We start from the raw sequence: 18,002 nt of genomic DNA, 5'->3' as shown, positions 1-18,002 counted from the left end.
TGCAACTTTTTCAGTAGCCCCAGAAAGCAAACTTTCTCCCTGATATTATTCTGGGTCAGGAAGCCTCAGGGGTGATGAGAAGCAGAGCAGGCCTGGCCTTTCTCTGGCCGAACAGCACGCTGGTCTGTGTATCATTCATTCCCCCAGTGTCTTCCCGAGCAGCAGCTCAGCACGTGAGGTGAAAAACTCAGCAGCTTGGTGTCGGAACAAGCATCACATGGACTGCGTGTCAGCACAGATACAATTAGGGTTATTTAGAGAATGCTGCGTGTACACAGAGAGACAGACTAAAATTATTCTCCTCACATATAAGGTCTTGAGTAATCAGACCCCATCTTATCTGAAAGACCTCATAGTACCATATCACCCCAGCAGAGCACTTCGCTCTCAGACTGCAACCTTACTTGTGATTCCTAGGATACTTAATTTAACACCGAATGTGTCCCATGTGACACGACATACTTCAAAAGTGCCGCCGTTCGCGGACTTCCGGCAACAAACACCGTAATACTCCTATATAGCTGTGACGCGCAATTTCTGGGCTTTCAGGAACCGTTTGCATTTTTTTCGATAGGACAAACGGCTGCGGAGTTACGGTAATAGCCAGCTGATCAACGTTCCTTTGATCAGCCGACTCTGAGCTGATAGCCACGTCTCAATCAGCTGTTCGCCGCTATTGAGGGCAAGAAACGGGCACTTCAGCAGCGATCGCCCGGCGTTAAAGGGCTACGAGTAGAATGGGAGGCAGAGTCTTCAGCGTTCAGGCCCCTCTTCTGTGGAACCACCTCCCAGTTTGGATTCAGGAGACAGACACCTTCCCTATTTTTAAGATCAGACTTAAAACTGTCCTTTATGATAAAGCTAATAGTTAGGGCTGGATCAGGTGACCCTGAACCCTCCCTTAGTTACACTGCAATAGGCCTAAGACTGCTGGGGGCTTCCCATGATGTATTTCTTCTTCACTCACCTCTTTTCACTCTCTCTGTATTTATGCACCACTCTGCATTTAATCATTAGTTATTATCAATCTCTGCCTCTCTTCCACAGCGTCTTTTGTCCTGTCTTTTTTTTTGCCCTCAGCCCCAACTGGCCTGGTTCTGCTGGAGGTTTCTTCCTGTTAAAAGGGAGTTTTTCCTTCCCACTGTCACCAAGTGCTTTGCTCATAGGGGGTTGTTTTTACTGTTGGGCTTTTTCTATAATTATTGTAGGGTCTTTACCTTACAATAAAAAGTCCCTTGAGGCAACTGTTTGTTGTGATTTGGCGCTGTATAAATAAAATTGAATTGAATGTAGCATTTTCCCATTTTAATGTACAGTATGTGCTGTACTCCATCAGCAAGTGCACAGTGACAGAAAATCAATGATCTGCAGTGAAAGTGAAAACAGACACAGACTTTTTCCATCATTATAGCATCTTTTAGTTTGTTTTAAAATTACTGTCTTGTAAATAAACATAATAAATCATTTAGTACAGTAAAAAGTCCAAAACACTTATTATGGAGATCATTGTAATCAATAATTCATGTTTTAGTCCATGTCAGCAGATCTGTGCCAGCTCAACAAGTCTTTATACAAACATGGATTTTTATTAAACTTATAATAGGGAATTTAAAATATTAAAGCCATACTTCTCCACATTTCCCCAATAGCTAGTACATTAATTACAGTAGCTGAACCTTTTGGTCCCAATAATGAATGTAGACTCATTTGTACACTAATTTCTTTTTCTTTTTTCCATATCAGTGCAAAAGGTATAGAAACGACTGTTTCACTTTCAAGAACATCTCAACAATACAGTACGTAGCAAAGCAATAGATGCTATTATACATATAAACTTAGTCCTTATTTGATGCAGCCTGTGCTTCAGAGCATATTTATGGAGATCCAGCGCAAGAACGTATGTTGAAATTAAGGCATAAATAATGCATGTTTAACTAAAGATGAGGCCATTCTGGGTTAAGCTGATAAATGTAATTATTTTTTCAGCTTCTTGTTAAATATTCAACATCTCTAAAATATTGTTTAATAATAAAACTTGAAAATAACTCATAACATTTGAAGAAATTATGCTGATCAGCTGCTGGGGGAAATACAGGTCACATCAGTGTAATGTTCTACACTGTCAGGTATCTGGGCCAACGCCTCTCGTGGTTCTCAGCATCACACCTGCTGTACCAGCAGGCAGGGGACACTTGGAGGTTGCCAAAAGTAGGTGATCATGTCCCTTCTCAAAGAACACAGTGTCTTCTTTTCTTTAGTCCAGCTGGCAAGTTATAACTTGTAGACCTACAGTGATAAAACAGTGTTTGTTTCTTTTCACTGTGGTTTCACAGTCAGTAGTTTTTGAGGGCAGAAGAATTTTCTTTCAGCTGATTCTATAAAACTGTGGCTTCCTCCATGGCGTCTGCCCATCTGCACAAGAAGAAGATTTTAGATCACAAACGAGTCATTTTAGTCTGCAACACCTAAAATCAAATTTTTTTTTAATATTACTCTATGTTGGCCAAGAACGGTAGCTTTTCTGTTTCTGTTTAAAAACAAACAAACAAAAAAAAAAAAAAAACAGCCCTTCAAGAGACAGAGAGGATAATCCCCAAATTTGGTGCTATTCACATTTAAATTCAGCTGAAGGACTACTGTAGATGGTCATCTGTGGGTCAAGGGAAAAAATCCAGTGAGTAATGTTGCCTAAGTATTTGTCCCAGAAAGCAACAACCCATCAATGACAAGCAATTATTCAGTTGTTTTTACTGGCAAAGACATTGTGAGTTCCCAAGATCAAGTCGCTTGTTGTGTTTCAAACTAGAGTCAGGCTAATAGCTCTAAGCCTCCTTGCATTTTATGATTGGCTATCAGGTAAAAGTGCTTCTCACCTCTGGGCTGTGTAATTATCTTCAGCTTTAAAAGCGTAATACAAAGTGTTTTTGTGGTACAGCTGGAAGACGTTGGCCTCCTCATCTCTCCCCTGCTTGTCAGGCAGCTTCACTGTGAAGCCCAACAGAGGTAAACTCTCTGATGCCACCTTCTCCTGCAGACAGAAAATTCAACAGGAGAAACTAAAATGGTAAAATAACACACAACCTTTTATTACTAAGTATTATCCCTTCCTGACGTGGTCTCTGTTTAAGTGTAAATATGTGCGGTTTAGGTTAAAGGGGAGCACATGTTTCCCCTCACCTCTTGGGCTCGGTAGGTGTAAAGCACCTTGTCTTTTAGGAGAAACCACAGTCTCTTCCAGTTCTTTTTGCTCTTCTTGCTCCGCTGTAGACTGCCGCTGATTGAGCCCTCCTCTGACACTGTCACCTGTGTAACAGTGGCAGTTTTACTTACGAAAATGGCATAGCTGTCACCACATGATCAGTGATTCATTAATCTTCATAATGCATTGACTGTGTAATAAAGTAAGACACATGCTGAATTTACCTGTGTGAAGGATGCAGTACCTTTCCGGTGTCTCCAAATATTGGGAGGATGAATGTTTTGGAAGACAGTGGAGAGCGGGCGACTGGAACGATTTGACCGAGGGCTACTCTGCCCTGACAGCGCAGCCACGTCTCCACCTGTGGAGAGATCGCACACTCTAGAAGGACAGCTGCTAAACTATAACCCAACAAAATGAAAACTCGCAGTTATGACTATGAGGATGTGCATGTGTAACAATGAAACTGTAGTGTAACAAGACTGAATTCATGTTAATGTAGTGATAACACAAGTACAGTTATTTTTTTTGTCTAGAGCATTATCCATATCCAGTACTGACCACTTACCTGTAAAAGGTAACTGTGGTGCAAATGACATTGATAAAGCTGCTGTACATAAGTAATAGCAGCCCATGACTTTCTTCTTTTATTTTGCTTATTTTCCAAATGTACAACTTTCTGTCTTTTCTGAATATACAGCACTCTGCAAAAGTCTTGAGCCACCCCTCATGTCTTTCCAGGGATCCAGAGCAATATTTCTCCTGTCTTTCTGAAGGTCTTTCATAGTTTTTCTTTGGACATTGGCCGCTTTTTCACTCATTTTCAGTCCAGTCCTTGTACTGGACCATTTTCAGAGGAATGTTTGTTTTTTAAGCTACTTAACACCTATGAATCATTCAAGCATTAAAAAGGGCACCTAACTCAAGGGATGAACCAGTGTTGTGTCTATACATAACAGACAGTAAAGAATCAATTTTAAATTGTATCTTTAGGCACTTTGTTACTAGCAGACTGTCAGAAACACAATGTGTTCCCATTTCTTTAGTTTAATCTATGAAAAATGCCAAAGTCAACAAAGTTTAACAAATATTTGGTTCAAATTGTCGTCAGTATGTACAGAGGAGGTTAGGAGAGAGGTACAAAAGTGAGTGTGTACAGTCATCTGTAAAACACGGTGGAGGCTCTGTCATGGTTTGGGGCTGCATGAGGCAGGGGTGTCCATCTTGTCAAAGTTGATGGAATTATGATTATAGAAAAGTGCCATCAGATACTATCTGGAAAGCATCTGATTGGCGTAATTTTTCAGCATGAAAATGATCCCAAACACACTGCCAATGCAGTAAAAGCATTCCTGGATAGAAAAATACACAGTGGAACACTATCAGTCATTGATCGGCCTCTCCTGAGCCCGGACCTTAACAATATTGAAGCAGTGTGGGATCATCTTGACAGAGAACAGAACAAAAGGCAGCCAACATCGAAGGAAGAGCTTTGACTGTCCTTCAGGAAGCCTGGAGAACTATTCCTGAGGACTGCTTAAGGAAATGACAAGAAAGCTGCCTCAGAGAGTTCAGGCTGTGCTGAAGAATAAAGGTGGTCATGCCAAATATTCATTGAATTAGATTCTGTTTTTCCTTCATATACTGTATTTCCATGTATTTTTGCAATAAATCACAGCACCTATTTCACATTTTGCAAAATATAAAGAAATGAGGGGTGACTCAAGACTATTGTGCAGTATTCTACATTTTTTAAAGCAAATATTTTAATCTGCCAGCACTGTTTGATTCCAGTTAAGCAGAGCACTCAACCTGGGCATAAAGTTAACTAATCAGAGGTACCTGCATATACAGGTGAAGATATAGGATATTCAAGTGTATTTGGGCACATTTTTTCTCACCTCTCTTCTTCAGCTCATTGTAACAGTGATCACACACTTTTGCCATGCGATCCTTCATGTATTTCAGTGGGTATCTGTTCCTGGAGCAGCTCCGACAAACAATCTGTGACATATATGAAGGAACAATAAAGCGCATTAAGACAAACTCTAACAATTCTTATCACTGGTGAAAGCTACAGTTTGTAGCATCCTGTCTCAACAGTAGATTTGAAACCATTTTAGAGCACAGTGTTTTATTTGTATGTGACTCACTCTTCCACAGCCATGGCAGTGGTGTCTGCGAAGAGTGAGACTGAAATCCGAGGTGCAGTTCATGCACATCATCACTTGCGAGACAGGAACAAGTGTAGGAGCTTTTTCTCCTAGAGACAGCCGAAGGCGATCTCTGGCCTGCGACGCACGCATAAAAACACACAGAGCTATATCAGTCTCATTGTGGTTGGTACGTTTAAGCATGACTGAAGATATATCACTCAAGTATTAACACAGATGATTCAACATGAATCGCCTGTTTTGAAGCAGGGTTTGCTCACCTCTCCAGAGCAGCTGTTGAACATCACAGAGCCTCTCATATGCTCAGTCACAGTGCGGTTAAGAGTGTAAAACCAGTCCTCTCTTTCAAGAAAGGAACTACAAAAAAAAAACAAAAACATACACATACGTTATCTGTTTCAGTTCCACTGAACACCAAATGTAATGGTAACTACTTTCATCTTTGTGGTTTCAAAGATTTTAAACTTCTGTATTAGTGAAATCTTTTTTCCTTTTTTTCCCATCAGTACCACAGATGATATCCATCATTTTAAGAGGACGCAGTATATTGTGACCCACCTTGCAGACAAAGTGATGGAGATGTCTGTTGCCTCTATCCTCAGTGCATTTTGGACATTTTCAATAATGGGTTTACTGACCTGAGCAATCATTCAAAATCAGACATCCAAGAAAAAGCACACCAAAATCAAACATGCACAATCTTGAAATATCCACGTGTTATTTAATACGTTTATGGCTGTAGCTTGTATATATGCTGGAGAAAGTTTTAAATACACAATCATTCCTGAGGATTTTGAAGGAAAATCACTTTTAGAAATCATTAAGATTATTGACACAAATCTTAAGACTCTGACCTTCAGCCCAGTGAGTGGCAAAGTGTTTTTCAGTCTATATTTCCCATCCTGCTGAGGGTAGGTGTAAAGAAGCACATCGTTCATCTGACAACAGACAGACACAACATATATTTAGTAAATGAAGATAAAAGGCTTTGTTAGAAGCATAAACTTCAATAGATAAAATAGTCACCTGACCAGATTTCATTATTTGTGTATGTGCAGCTTTTCTCCAGTAGGTGTCACTCTAGGCTAGTGCAAAACTTGACCACCATGCTCTCATGGAAAAAACAGACTGCATTTTTTTTCCCATTTTCATTTTCAGCAGTTTGCAGTACAAAGTAAAAAAAAAAAATAGTCACAATATATGCATGCATGCAAACACAATCAAACCCCCTTCTGAAAGAAACCAATAATGACATTTCACTTCATGAGGAACAGATACCTAACTGGGTAATTTATGCCAAAAAATGTTAAATACATTGCAGAGTCACCCTCTATATAGATTTGTCTAATGTCACTTCACCTGGCTGTTTGAGCGTGAATGAAAACACTATAGTTTGCATAGACAATATCCTGCAGTTTGAAATAACAGATATTTTTCACTGACGAAATCCAGGAGTAAAGCTGTGAGACAACCAATGAAAGACAGCCGGGTTATTATTTCACGCACATGTATTAAAATGTGTCTGCAGGGGATCTATGAATTTAGAACTCTTACCTATAAATGTTTATGATTATACATATGTGAGATACTTGAGACCATAGATATCAAAGTCGGTGTCAAATTGCATCATTAAAGTCTTTATTATTTTTCCAGTACATAATTTTATTTACTGTCCCTCTGCATTTTAGTACCTTCTTTAAGGAAACTGCCAGCTCCTGCAGTCTTGTTTTATTATGCTCTCCCCAACATTAATGCCAATAAGCCTGGAAAATAAAAGTTATGCTGTGATGATTATCAATATTCCTCCAGTAGAGACATTTACGAGCATTTTTAGTGTCGAGCTCAGACCACAAATTTCAAAAACACCACAGGAGGGAAAAATAATCCGCCTCAGTCATGCTCTATGGATAATTTGTGAAGGCGTTTAATTTCCCAAACTCTCTCGATTACAGTATTTTATATTTTATACCTATGTATTGATTTTTCAAACTAAATCTTAAATAAACTGAGAGATGGTGCATTATATTGTTACTAAGTTTATGCTTACAACTTCATCAATTACATTTTTCTTCCCTCCTTTATCATCTTATCGCATCAGCTTAATAAGGCTCAATTGAAGGCATGTTAGTCCAATATTTACCTAACACAATTAGCCTTGCAAAGCTCTACATGGATCTCACAGTTTTTAAGGAGCTCTTGTTGACCTTCCCTGTGCTGTCAGTAAAGAACTGGCTCAGGAAGCCAGCATTCAGAAACATCCTGTCAGGAAACTCTGCTCTTAATAGCTCAGTCTGGACATAGAAATAGACCGGACAGAAAATGCCTCACTCTACATTGTACACCTTTATTAGAAATAAGAAAATCACATTCTAAAGTAAATGATCTTAAATTATATAAGACAATGTCAATATAATAAGACACTGAGTCTTTGTACCAATAAACTTCAAACAGGAAACAGATTTACCAAAAACAGATGGCGGGGCTGTCGACTCTTCCTGCTGACCTTCATCAGGGTGCCCTCCTTCACAAAAATCTGATGGTTAAAAAAACAAAAAACACATAAACAAGATTTAATCAAAGTGAGCATTTCACAACTCATCTGATCCTGACACAAACAGGGCATCTGCAGTAATTAATGTTATTTTAGACCAGGCGATGTGGGGATTCCCAGCTGAATGATTGTGTAAAGGGCAGCAAGGAGTGGTGCAGTGCAGACAGGGTGGGCTGGCAAGCTTTAAGCAGAAACAATACTGTTATCAGACACATACCCTGCCAGGTTGAAGCAGGTCCCGCTGGCCATGAACACTGTACTCTATGTTGACCAGACGCAACAAGTTCTCCTGAGACACAAAGAGACACAGAAAGAAAAGGAGAGAGGAGAGAAGCCAAAATAAGAGGGGGAAGGATAAAAGAGCGGTACCATCATTTTCCTGACAACATCAAGATTATTTTTTTATTTTGACTGACTCCAGAGAGGAGTTATCTCTTAAATCAAACAAACATACCATAAAGTTTTCACTTCAGTACATGCTTATTCAGAAATGTCAGTATTTGGTGCGTGACTTTAACTACAAATGTACTAAAGTCTGCAATAAATGCTGATCTGAGTCTTTACGCTGGCACAGTTGGGCTTTGATCTAAATGCAAACTTCAGCATAATAAGAAGCTTCTGACATTGAATGTTCGTTTTAAGATTTCACTCTTAGTGCGCAGCTAAAGTTTTCAAAAGCAGGTAACAGTGTGCCAAATTTCCAGTTAATACATCCAACAGTTGTTTGTTTTGTTTAATTCTTTCAGGATTTCCAGAAATTTTTGCTTATTTGCTTCTGGATGAAAATCTGATGTGTTTTAAGGGTTCACAGTCTAGAAAGGTTGGGAACCACCAACTATGCTTTAGTTTAGTGTGGTTCTATAGATATCTTCAGTGCCTTAAGAAAGGATTGTATGATTTTTGTTTATATCCTAAAATGAGAAAGAGGAGAAATGTGCACATTGAAAAGTGGCACCATTAATAACGGAGCAGTTAACTTTCCATCTCAAGTAGTTCTATAAACCAGTATCGTTGATTGTACTGCTGCATGAATTTTGCATTTGTGTTTTAATGTTCATGTTTTTAGTAAGTAGTAAGTGTATCTCTGCATCCTAGCAAACATGTTGTGTGTGTGTGTGTGTGTGTGTGTGTGTGTGTGTGTGTGTGTGTGTGTGTGTGTGTGTGTGTGTGTGTGTGTGTGTGTGTGTGTGTGTGTTCAAGAATTAACATGTAACCCTTACCCCATGTTTTAGGCTGTCATTCACCTGATCTGCGATGTCAGACATGATTGCTACGGCAGCTGAGTAAGACAAACACAGACAGAGGGATCAGGGTAGAGACGTCAGTGAGGATTGTTTGGTTTCTCTCTGTAGCAACATGAAGTTAAGGAGTTACTTATGTTGCGATTTGGCATTGCATAAATCAAACTGAATTGAAATAATTTCATTTAACCACAGTCACATTAATCATTCACAACTGATGAGGTGTTTCTTTTTTTTTTTTCCTTGCTTCTGTGTGCAAAGTGATTAAGTCAGAAGTCTGGATGCGTCTGCATGTTTGGACTAGGTGGCTCCCTTATCGGAGATACAGTGAGAGATAATGTTGCTTCAACGTGCCATCTCATGAATTACACATTACAGTCTTCGGGCAGAAAATACTTTGGATGACTCCCCAATGTGTTACCACTAAAAAACAAAGAAATCTAAATTGGCTCTCTCATGGCCATTTCTACATGCCAAATGAGCACAAATAAATTCTTTCTAAACATACAGCCATAAATAGAGGCCAGTAAGGCTCTCCTGTGAGTAGGATTGAGTGTGAACATTGTAGCTATGCAGACTGCTGCCTGCTCTTGTAACATGTTTACTGTACCCTGAGTGTCTTCATATTCCTTAGAATCTGGAGAGAGATTGTTCAGGTAATCTGCAAGAGGAGGGAAAGATATGAAAGCCTCCAGAAAGTAAACCAGGCAACAATGATGAGTGAAATATTTATTTAGGGCTACTTTGTAGTGATTTAATTAAATCTTGGCTTTTATGCTCGACTCACCAGTAAGGAGCATGCGATACTGAGCCACACGCACGATGACCCGCAGGAGCTGATGTTTGAAGGAAACCTTTTCCCCAGCTGTATTTTTCTCCTGAGACAAATACATATTCATTATTTCCATTAATCGTAGCTGCAGATTAAGGCCTTATTTGTGGCAGAAATTCACATGAGCCTAAGTCAAACAATATGTCAGACTGGTTAAAAGAGGCAAGGAATGAAACTGTGAAAAACTGCAGCAAAAAAAAAAAAAAATAGGAAAGCTGTATCGACACACAAATTATACAACCCCGCGGGGGCTTTGAGGAGAAACAACAGTCATATTTTAAGTGTGAACAACAGCCAATAACCCAAACTGCCTGTCAGCACAGCAGTTTGTAAGTGTCTGTGTGTGCCTGAACTTGTATCAATCATGTTTTGGAGACATAAATTATTTCACACAGACACTTTGTGGAACCCACCTTGCTAATAGCTACAAAAATGCAAATCTCTATTTGTTAATAGAAAGACTCAGTTCAGTGTTAAGGTTAGAGATGGGGTTGAGCAAGTAGTGATTATGGTTTAAGTGTTTCTCTAGTAAATAAAGGTAATGGAATGTGTAATGTGCCGCAGTATTTTTGTGATAAACCTGTGCTTTCTCAGTTTTTTAATTCATAGCATGAAAAAAACTATTTGTCAGCAGTCTCTCATTTTAAAGGGTAGACAAAGAAGTTCACTGCGTTGGCATAAATGCACGAGCGCTTAGTAGAATCTAAGGACTTTTAAACACAGGTGCTCTTAAATTAGACAGAGAAAACTGCCCAGCGCTGCAAAGCTTTACTGCCAACTCCTGTCCTTAGTGGTCTGTAAAATGGATGGAAAATATTGAAAATTCCTCTGTCTATAAATAAAGCACACGTACGCTGTGCCACTTGATGTTCATCTACAATTAACTGATGTTATTAACAAACATAATACTTTGTGCAACCAAACCCTGAGGAGAAAAAAAACAGCAAGAACAAACTTAAGACTGACCAATGCCTGCACTGGAATCAGCTGTTGGCTGGAGAAACTGTAGATATTTAAGAAATGCATGTAATCTTTTTTTTTTGTTAGATATATCACTATATTCCATTTATATTTTTCATACTTTAAACTTATCAACTTAAAGGCTTGCCTATCCACATCTGATGCTCACTGGTTAGAAAAGCACACTCTTGTATCTGCTTGTTTGACTGAGGCTAATTAGAGCTCCTCACCTTGGAGTTATAATTAGTTGTTAATTAATTGTTGTCTGCCTTGTGAAAAGTTCAACAAGCCATCGGTAAATGCAATCTACATAAATTTTAAGAAAGATTTGGTGATTAAATTGTCGTTCTGAAAGGTTCTTAATGTCTTTATTTGTCCTTTGGGTTCCATGACTGCTTCTTTTTTTAGCTGCCGAGATTAATGTAGCTGCTGCTTTAGATAAAATGATGACTTCTCTCTACTAAAGGCTTTTCAGTCTCCCTCTTTCAAAACACACACACACACACACACACACACACACACACACACACACTGAACTTTGCAGATGATGAATAGTATCATAAAATGGATATAGAAAGAATAGGGATAGAGGAGGAAAACATGAGAAGTGAGAGGGAGAGTTTCCAGCTAGACTTCCTCTGAAAGTTTCAAATACAACGTATGTGCACATATGTCCTTTTATCAATATTTGAACATTAGAATAAGTTTACTACTTGACAAAAATCCTTTACAAAATAATGTCTTGTGGTAAGCAAATGCAATCATAGCTGTGTGCTTTCCATCAAGCACATCATAGGCCATTTGGTTCTCAAAAACATCTATTCATTTGAATTGAATATTGAAAAGATACTATTTTAAATGCGGAGTTGCCTTTCACGAGAGAGCTGTACTGAGATTTAGTTGTTTACATGTCAACAAAAAGAGCCTCTCATAGGTCTGACCTCAAACTGTTGAACAATGGCAGCAAAAGCAGGTGCCATTCGGCAGCTGTCCTCCAGTAAACTCATGCTCCGATCGTAGTGGCCAATGTAGGTGGTGAAGACCAAAAACTCTGCTTTCCTGCTCAGGAATATGTCTGCAATCCTTTGACCATCCTCCCTGCATGAAGAAACAGAGGTCAGAGGAGGACAGAGAAGCACTGAGTGCCGCTCCTTAGATTGCTTTCTGAGCAGCAAAATTGAGGAGCAAAAAAGAGAGTGGAAAGGATTGTCTTTTTTTTTTATAGCATGATGTGTTTTCATGGGTGTGTGTATTGGAGTATTTCTTGTTTAACAGTAAAATATGATATCCCACCAGCATTGGATTCGATTCTCCAGCTCAGTAAGGATTGTGCAGTGCAGGGTGTAAACATCAGGAAGCTCATTAAGAATCTCTCGAAGTCTCTCATCGTCCAACACAGGTTCCCCTTGATCTCCTACTGTTGACCGAACTGCCTCCCGAAAGTCCTGGCACATGGATGAGTGTGGAGGAATTAATTTTTATGCAGTGGTTTATGTTACAATATTACTTCCAGTTTCCCCTAAAGCATTTAGTCTCCAGCTATCCATCCCTTTCTTCACCATAGCATAACTGATAATCTCCAACAGCAGGGAGTGCATGAGCCATTATATCAAGGAATTTCATCATCTCGTGGTTTAGGTCACTGGTTATGCCCCATACTATAGCGGGAAGCAAAATGAAAAAGCAGGGTTTGCTCCTGTTTCATTATCACAGCTGAGGTGCTCTGCACTGTTTCAGTGGAAGTACAAAGAGGACAACAGAAGAAACTGAGCCTGCACTGAATGACTGTGGCGAAAATGAGCTTGTGAATGAGTAACTGTAGTCAGAACAGATAGCAAAGCAGACAGAGGAATAAAGGTATCAAACATAAAGCTGAGCTGAAGTGATGATTAACTTATAACTGTCATCCATACTGAATATCTGAATACATGATGCATGCACACATGAGCTGTAGAGTGGGTGGGTTAATTGACAAACGATATATATACTTCACTCACTTCCTGGAGCACCTTGAGGGCTTTTACATGTCTGTGGGTAGATAAATAAAACCAAAATTCAACAGGATAGTAATGGGAACCAGAATATTTTTGGCAGATATGTTTAATAAGAAACAGTAGATGTTCATAACTTACAATCTTTCTGACTCCACCAGCTCTTTCACGATGTAAAAGGCCCTGGATCGACCATCAGGCTGTAAACAATCATATTATTTACTTGAAATAAGCCTAACATTAGGAGAAAGGAAAGCAATCTGGCACAGGTTCAAATATAGCCGGCTTACCACTCAGCATCATCTCCAAGCAGCAATCAAATTCTAAATAATGAGGACAGCCTTGTAGTAGCCCATTAACCTCCATTAACCTGCATTAAAATGTTGGCACTGGAGGGCATTTTTGCAATTGGCCAAGGTGAAAAAACAGTTTACTTTGTTTTATTCTACTCTCTTTTTACAATATATCTTCATTTCTACCAGCCCTTTGGAGGAAAAGTGACACCTACTCTGTAAAAATGATGTAATAACACCAAACTAATTAAGTTTTCTTTTTAAGGATGGAGGATTTTTTAATTAAGAGTAAATGAAGACAAGGCTTAAAGAATGGGGAGTTACTCATGACAAATCTAAATATGTTATGGACAAGATATTTAACATTTTGATGTGGAAATCTACTGTTATGCATATAAAAATGTTTTTTTCTTCCCCTACTCTTAACCTGCACTTAAGGAAGCCAACCTGTCTGTCATAGTTGTTTTCTGTCCCTCCCTCTTCCTCCTCAGAGGTGCGTCCTTGGTCTTCGTCGCCCACCGTCTTTCCCCCATCTTCACCCACTGCACTAACCTGTGGACCAACGGCCATCAAACACACATTGTAGGCTTCTGTATAGGCACTGTGGAAATAAAAAAAAAGAAGGGTATCTGGCATTAAACAATGCAACATGCTGCATATACACTTCAAAAAATGCTACACAATATGTGTGCATTCATAATAATAATGACTAAAATTGGTGTGGCACTTTATTCATTTCAGCTGCATCAAATATGGTAAAAATGGGAGCTGAGAATTTTAAAAACAGGTTTTACAGCATCCCTGTTATTGGTTCATTTTTATGAGGCTGTATCTCATTTGTTTTCTGGCTCATAACACTGATGTAACAGCCTCATAACTATTCTGTCTAATTTACAGTTTTGATTTGTTGAAAGCAAAATTATTTTCAAATCCCAGTCTGGCCTGGTAATAAGGATAAGGTGACTTACGTTTCAAGTCTTTTGTCACAGGTCTCAGTTTAAGTGACTAAAATGAGTTGCTTTGGGGTATTATTTAGGCGGACAATAGTCCAGAACCTGAGAGATTATATGTAGATGTAGCTAGTAGAAGTTTAGTGCATTAACACAATTACTATATACAAGCACAAAGCGCTAACCCTGCTAACGCTTAAAGAAAACATTTGCCAACAAATTTTTTTCTCCAAGCATGACATCTCAGTATACTTCAAACCAAGTCACACCCTAAGACAAAAACTGGTTCATCCCAAGGACAAACCCACCAAACACAAGATCAGTGATGTAGTGTATGCTGTTCAGTGCAGTGAAGAGTGCTCGGACCTCTACATTGGTGAAACCAAACAGCCTCTTCACAAACGAATGGCACAACATAGAAGAGCCACCTCGACAGGACAAGATTCAGCAGTACATCTGCATCTGAAGGAAAAAGGGCACTCTTTTGAGGATGCCAATGTTCACATTTTGGACAGGGAAAACAGATGGTTTGAAAGAGGAGTGAAAGAAGCCATCTATGTCCACTGTGAACAACCATCATTGAACAGAGGAGGTGGATTACGTCACCAACTTTCCCCCTCTTACAGTGCTGTCCTGAGCTCCCTTCCCAGACGTCTCAACCCCCATTCACACCTTTGTTCCAGTGACCTCAATAGGCCACAGGAAACAATGGAGCGGAGTCCTAAATTGGTTTCAACTGAAACCACTGATTAAATATGACCCACGCCCCCTTCACACCTGGGCACATGTGTTCACGCACATGATCAATAGAGGGTCATAACCACCTCCAGGGGACTACGCCCACAGGGGTTTAAATACCTGGGTCTCTCCACCATTTGGTTGAGAACTGAAGAAGCCTTTCGGATGAGAGGTGAAACGTCTTCAAGAAACAAAAAGAAGTCCAGTCGCCTATTTCAAGCTCCAGAGACTACTATGACCTGGATGACTGAGAATCTACACAGACATTTGCCAACAAACATCTCTAAAGATTGCTAGTCAGAGGAAAAACAAAGTAATGGCTGTGACCAGTATGTTCCTCCTATCTCCACTGATTGGCTTACAGCAAGTAATTCTAAACTCACTTAACAGCTTTATGCTGTTTAATATTCATCACACAGCTGGGTAACAACCCTACCAGCTTGTAATGTTATTACAAGATTTTCATTTGTTATAGTTTTTTCATTAATAAACAAAAGTCATATTATGTGCAGTTCGTGTTCTTTCTTAAGATGGCACCAACTCAGTGCATTTAGGCATGCAGACATGGTTAAGACAACCTGCTGAAATTCAAACTGAGCATCAGAATGGGGAAGAAAGATGATTTAAGTGACTTTGAACATGGCAGAATTTTTGGTGCCTTCAGAGATTTCAGAAACTGCTGATCTACTGGGATTTTCCCACACAGCCATCTCTAGGGTTTACAGAGAATGGTCCAAAAAAGAGAAAATATGCAGTGAGCAGCAGTTCTCTGTGTGAAAATACCCTGTTAATGTCAGAGGTCAGAGGAGATCATACTGCTTCAAGCTGCTAGGTAGGCAGCAGTAACTCAAAAAGTCTCTGGAGCTTGAAAAAGGCGACTGGACTTCTTTTTGTTTCTTGAAGACGTTTCACCTCTCATCCGAAAGGCTTCTTCAGTTCTCAACCAAATGGTGGAGAGACCCAGGTATTTAAACCCCTGTGGGCGTAGTCCCCTGGAGGTGGTTATGACCCTCTATTGATCATGTGCTTGAACACATGTGCCCAGGTGTGAAGGGGGCGTGGGTCATATTTAATCAGTGGTTTCAGTTGAAACCAATTTAGGACTCCGCTCTATTGTTTCCTGTGGCCTATTGAGGTCACTGGAACAAAGGTGTGAATGGGGGTTGAGACGTCTGGGAAGGGAGCTCAGGACAGCACTGTAAGCGGGGGAAAGTTGGTGACGTAATCCACCTCCTCTGTTCAATGATGGTTGTTCACAGTGGACATAGATGGCTTCTTTCACTCCTCTTTCAAACCATCTGTTTTCCCTGTCCAAAATGTGGACATTGGCATCCTCAAAAGAGTGCCCTTTTTCCTTCAGATGCAGATGTACTGCTGAATCTTGTCCTGTCGAGGTGGCTCTTCTATGTTGTGCCATTCGTTTGTGAAGAGGCTGTTTGGTTTCACCAATGTAGAGGTCCGAGCACTCTTCACTGCACTGAACAGCATACACTACATCGCTGATCTTGTGTTTGGCGGGTTTGTCCTTGGGATGAACCAGTTTTTGTCTTAGGGTGTGACTTGGTTTGAAGTATACTGAGATGTCATGCTTGGAGAAAATTCTTCTGAGTTTCTCTGACAAGCCTGACACATATGGGATGACAATGTTGTTCCTCTTGTCCTTCCCATTCTCTGTAGTTTGTGTTTGGCCTTCATTCCTGTGCATCTTAGCTGATTTGATGAAGGCCCAGTTGGGGTAACCGCATGTTTTGAGGGCTTTCTTAATGTGTGTGTGTTCCTTATGCTTCCCTTCTGCCTTAGAGGGAACACTTTCCGCACGGTGTTGTAGGGTCCTGATCACCCCAAGTTTGTGTTCCAGAGGGTGGTGGGAGTCAAAGAGGAGATACTGGTCTGTGTGTGTGGGCTTCCGGTAAACTTCAATGTTGAGGCTTCCATCTTCCTCGATAAGCACCGCACAGTCCAGGAATGGTAACTTGTTATCTCTGGTGTCCTCCCTGGTAAAACGTATGTATTTATCCACTGAGTTAATGTGACGAGTGAAGGCTTCTACTTCTTGGGTTTTGATTTTGACCCAGGTGTCATCTACATATCTGTACCAGTGGCTAGGTGCCTTCCCTTTGAAAGAACCAAGAGCTTTACTTTCCACTTCCTCCATGTAAAGGTTGGCTACAATGGGAGACACTGGGGAGCCCATGGCACATCCATGCTTCTGTCTGTAGAATCCATCATTGTATTTAAAATATGTTGTGGTAAGGCAGAGATCTAAAAGTGCACAAATCTGATCTGGGGTGAAGCTGGTTCTGTTCAGTAAGGAATCGTCTTCCTGTAGTCGTCTTCTGACGGTCTCCACTGCCTCAGTTGTAGGTATGCAAGTGAAAAGTGAAACCACATCAAAGGACACCATGGTTTCATCTGGATCCAGTACAAGATTCTGGACCTTGTTAGTAAAATCTGTAGAGTTTTCAATGTGGTGGGGTGTGATGCCAACAAGCGGTGATAAGATGGTGGCGAGGTGTTTGGAAATGTTGTAGGTGACCGAGTTTATACTGCTAATAATGGGTCGAAGTGGGACTCCTTCTTTGTGGATCTTTGGGAGTCCATAAATGCATGGAGTGGCTTCTCCAGGGTACAGGCGGTAGTAAGTGGGGCGGTCAATGGCTTTTTCCTTTTCAAGTTGTTGCAGGCAGCAAACAACTTTTTTCTTGTAGTTGCTTGTGGGATCACGTCTCAAGACCTCATAAGTATTGTTGTCACTGAGGAGTGTAGTAATTTTGTTGTGGTAATCCGATGAATTCAGCACAACCGTGCACCTCCCCTTGTCGGCTGGCAGTATGGTGATGTTTTGATCCTTGCTTAGGGCTGTGATGGCCTTCTTCTCCTGAATGGTGAGGTTGGATGGAGGAAGTCTTGCACTGGAGAGAGTGGCTGAAACTTTCATCCTGATCTGTTCTGCTACAGGATGAGAAAGTTTGTTATTTCTTATAGCGGATTCTGTTGCTGTGATGAGGTCTACTATAGGAAGCTGTTGTGGGGCTATGGCAAAGTTGAGTCCTTTGGCTAGCACATTTTCTTC

General features: G+C 40.2%; 1 protein-coding gene across 2 annotated transcripts in view; it reads right to left on the bottom strand.

Moving 5' to 3' along the window:
- Nucleotides 1–1,404: 1,404 nt before the first annotated feature.
- Nucleotides 1,405–18,002, bottom strand: part of fgd5b (FYVE, RhoGEF and PH domain containing 5b) — a 31,733-nt gene continuing 15,135 nt past the window's right edge. The window contains exons 3-21 of one of the 2 annotated variants that reach the window (XM_030728461.1): nt 13,689–13,842; nt 13,090–13,148; nt 12,955–12,985; nt 12,251–12,402; nt 11,899–12,055; nt 9,953–10,043; nt 9,776–9,826; nt 9,145–9,203; nt 8,142–8,213; nt 7,838–7,906; nt 6,228–6,311; nt 5,932–6,011; nt 5,634–5,730; nt 5,353–5,490; nt 5,101–5,203; nt 3,424–3,560; nt 3,178–3,303; nt 2,874–3,028; nt 1,405–2,412 (exon numbers count right to left, since the gene is read on the bottom strand). In XM_030728461.1, coding sequence (XP_030584321.1) covers nt 2,376–2,412; nt 2,874–3,028; nt 3,178–3,303; nt 3,424–3,560; nt 5,101–5,203; nt 5,353–5,490; nt 5,634–5,730; nt 5,932–6,011; nt 6,228–6,311; nt 7,838–7,906; nt 8,142–8,213; nt 9,145–9,203; nt 9,776–9,826; nt 9,953–10,043; nt 11,899–12,055; nt 12,251–12,402; nt 12,955–12,985; nt 13,090–13,148; nt 13,689–13,842 — 1,852 coding nt within the window. In that variant the 3' untranslated portion in view covers nt 1,405–2,375. The remainder of the gene's footprint in view (nt 2,413–2,873; nt 3,029–3,177; nt 3,304–3,423; nt 3,561–5,100; nt 5,204–5,352; nt 5,491–5,633; nt 5,731–5,931; nt 6,012–6,227; nt 6,312–7,837; nt 7,907–8,141; nt 8,214–9,144; nt 9,204–9,775; nt 9,827–9,952; nt 10,044–11,898; nt 12,056–12,250; nt 12,403–12,954; nt 12,986–13,089; nt 13,149–13,688; nt 13,843–18,002) is intronic. The other variant, XM_030728462.1, reaches the window with a different exon arrangement.

The sequence above is a fragment of the Archocentrus centrarchus genome, chromosome 5 (genome assembly GCF_007364275.1).
Source record: "Archocentrus centrarchus isolate MPI-CPG fArcCen1 chromosome 5, fArcCen1, whole genome shotgun sequence".
NCBI lineage: Eukaryota > Metazoa > Chordata > Actinopteri > Cichliformes > Cichlidae > Archocentrus > Archocentrus centrarchus.
Note: the sequence above shows the minus strand (reverse complement) of the source record. Positions and strands in the feature narration are given on the sequence as shown.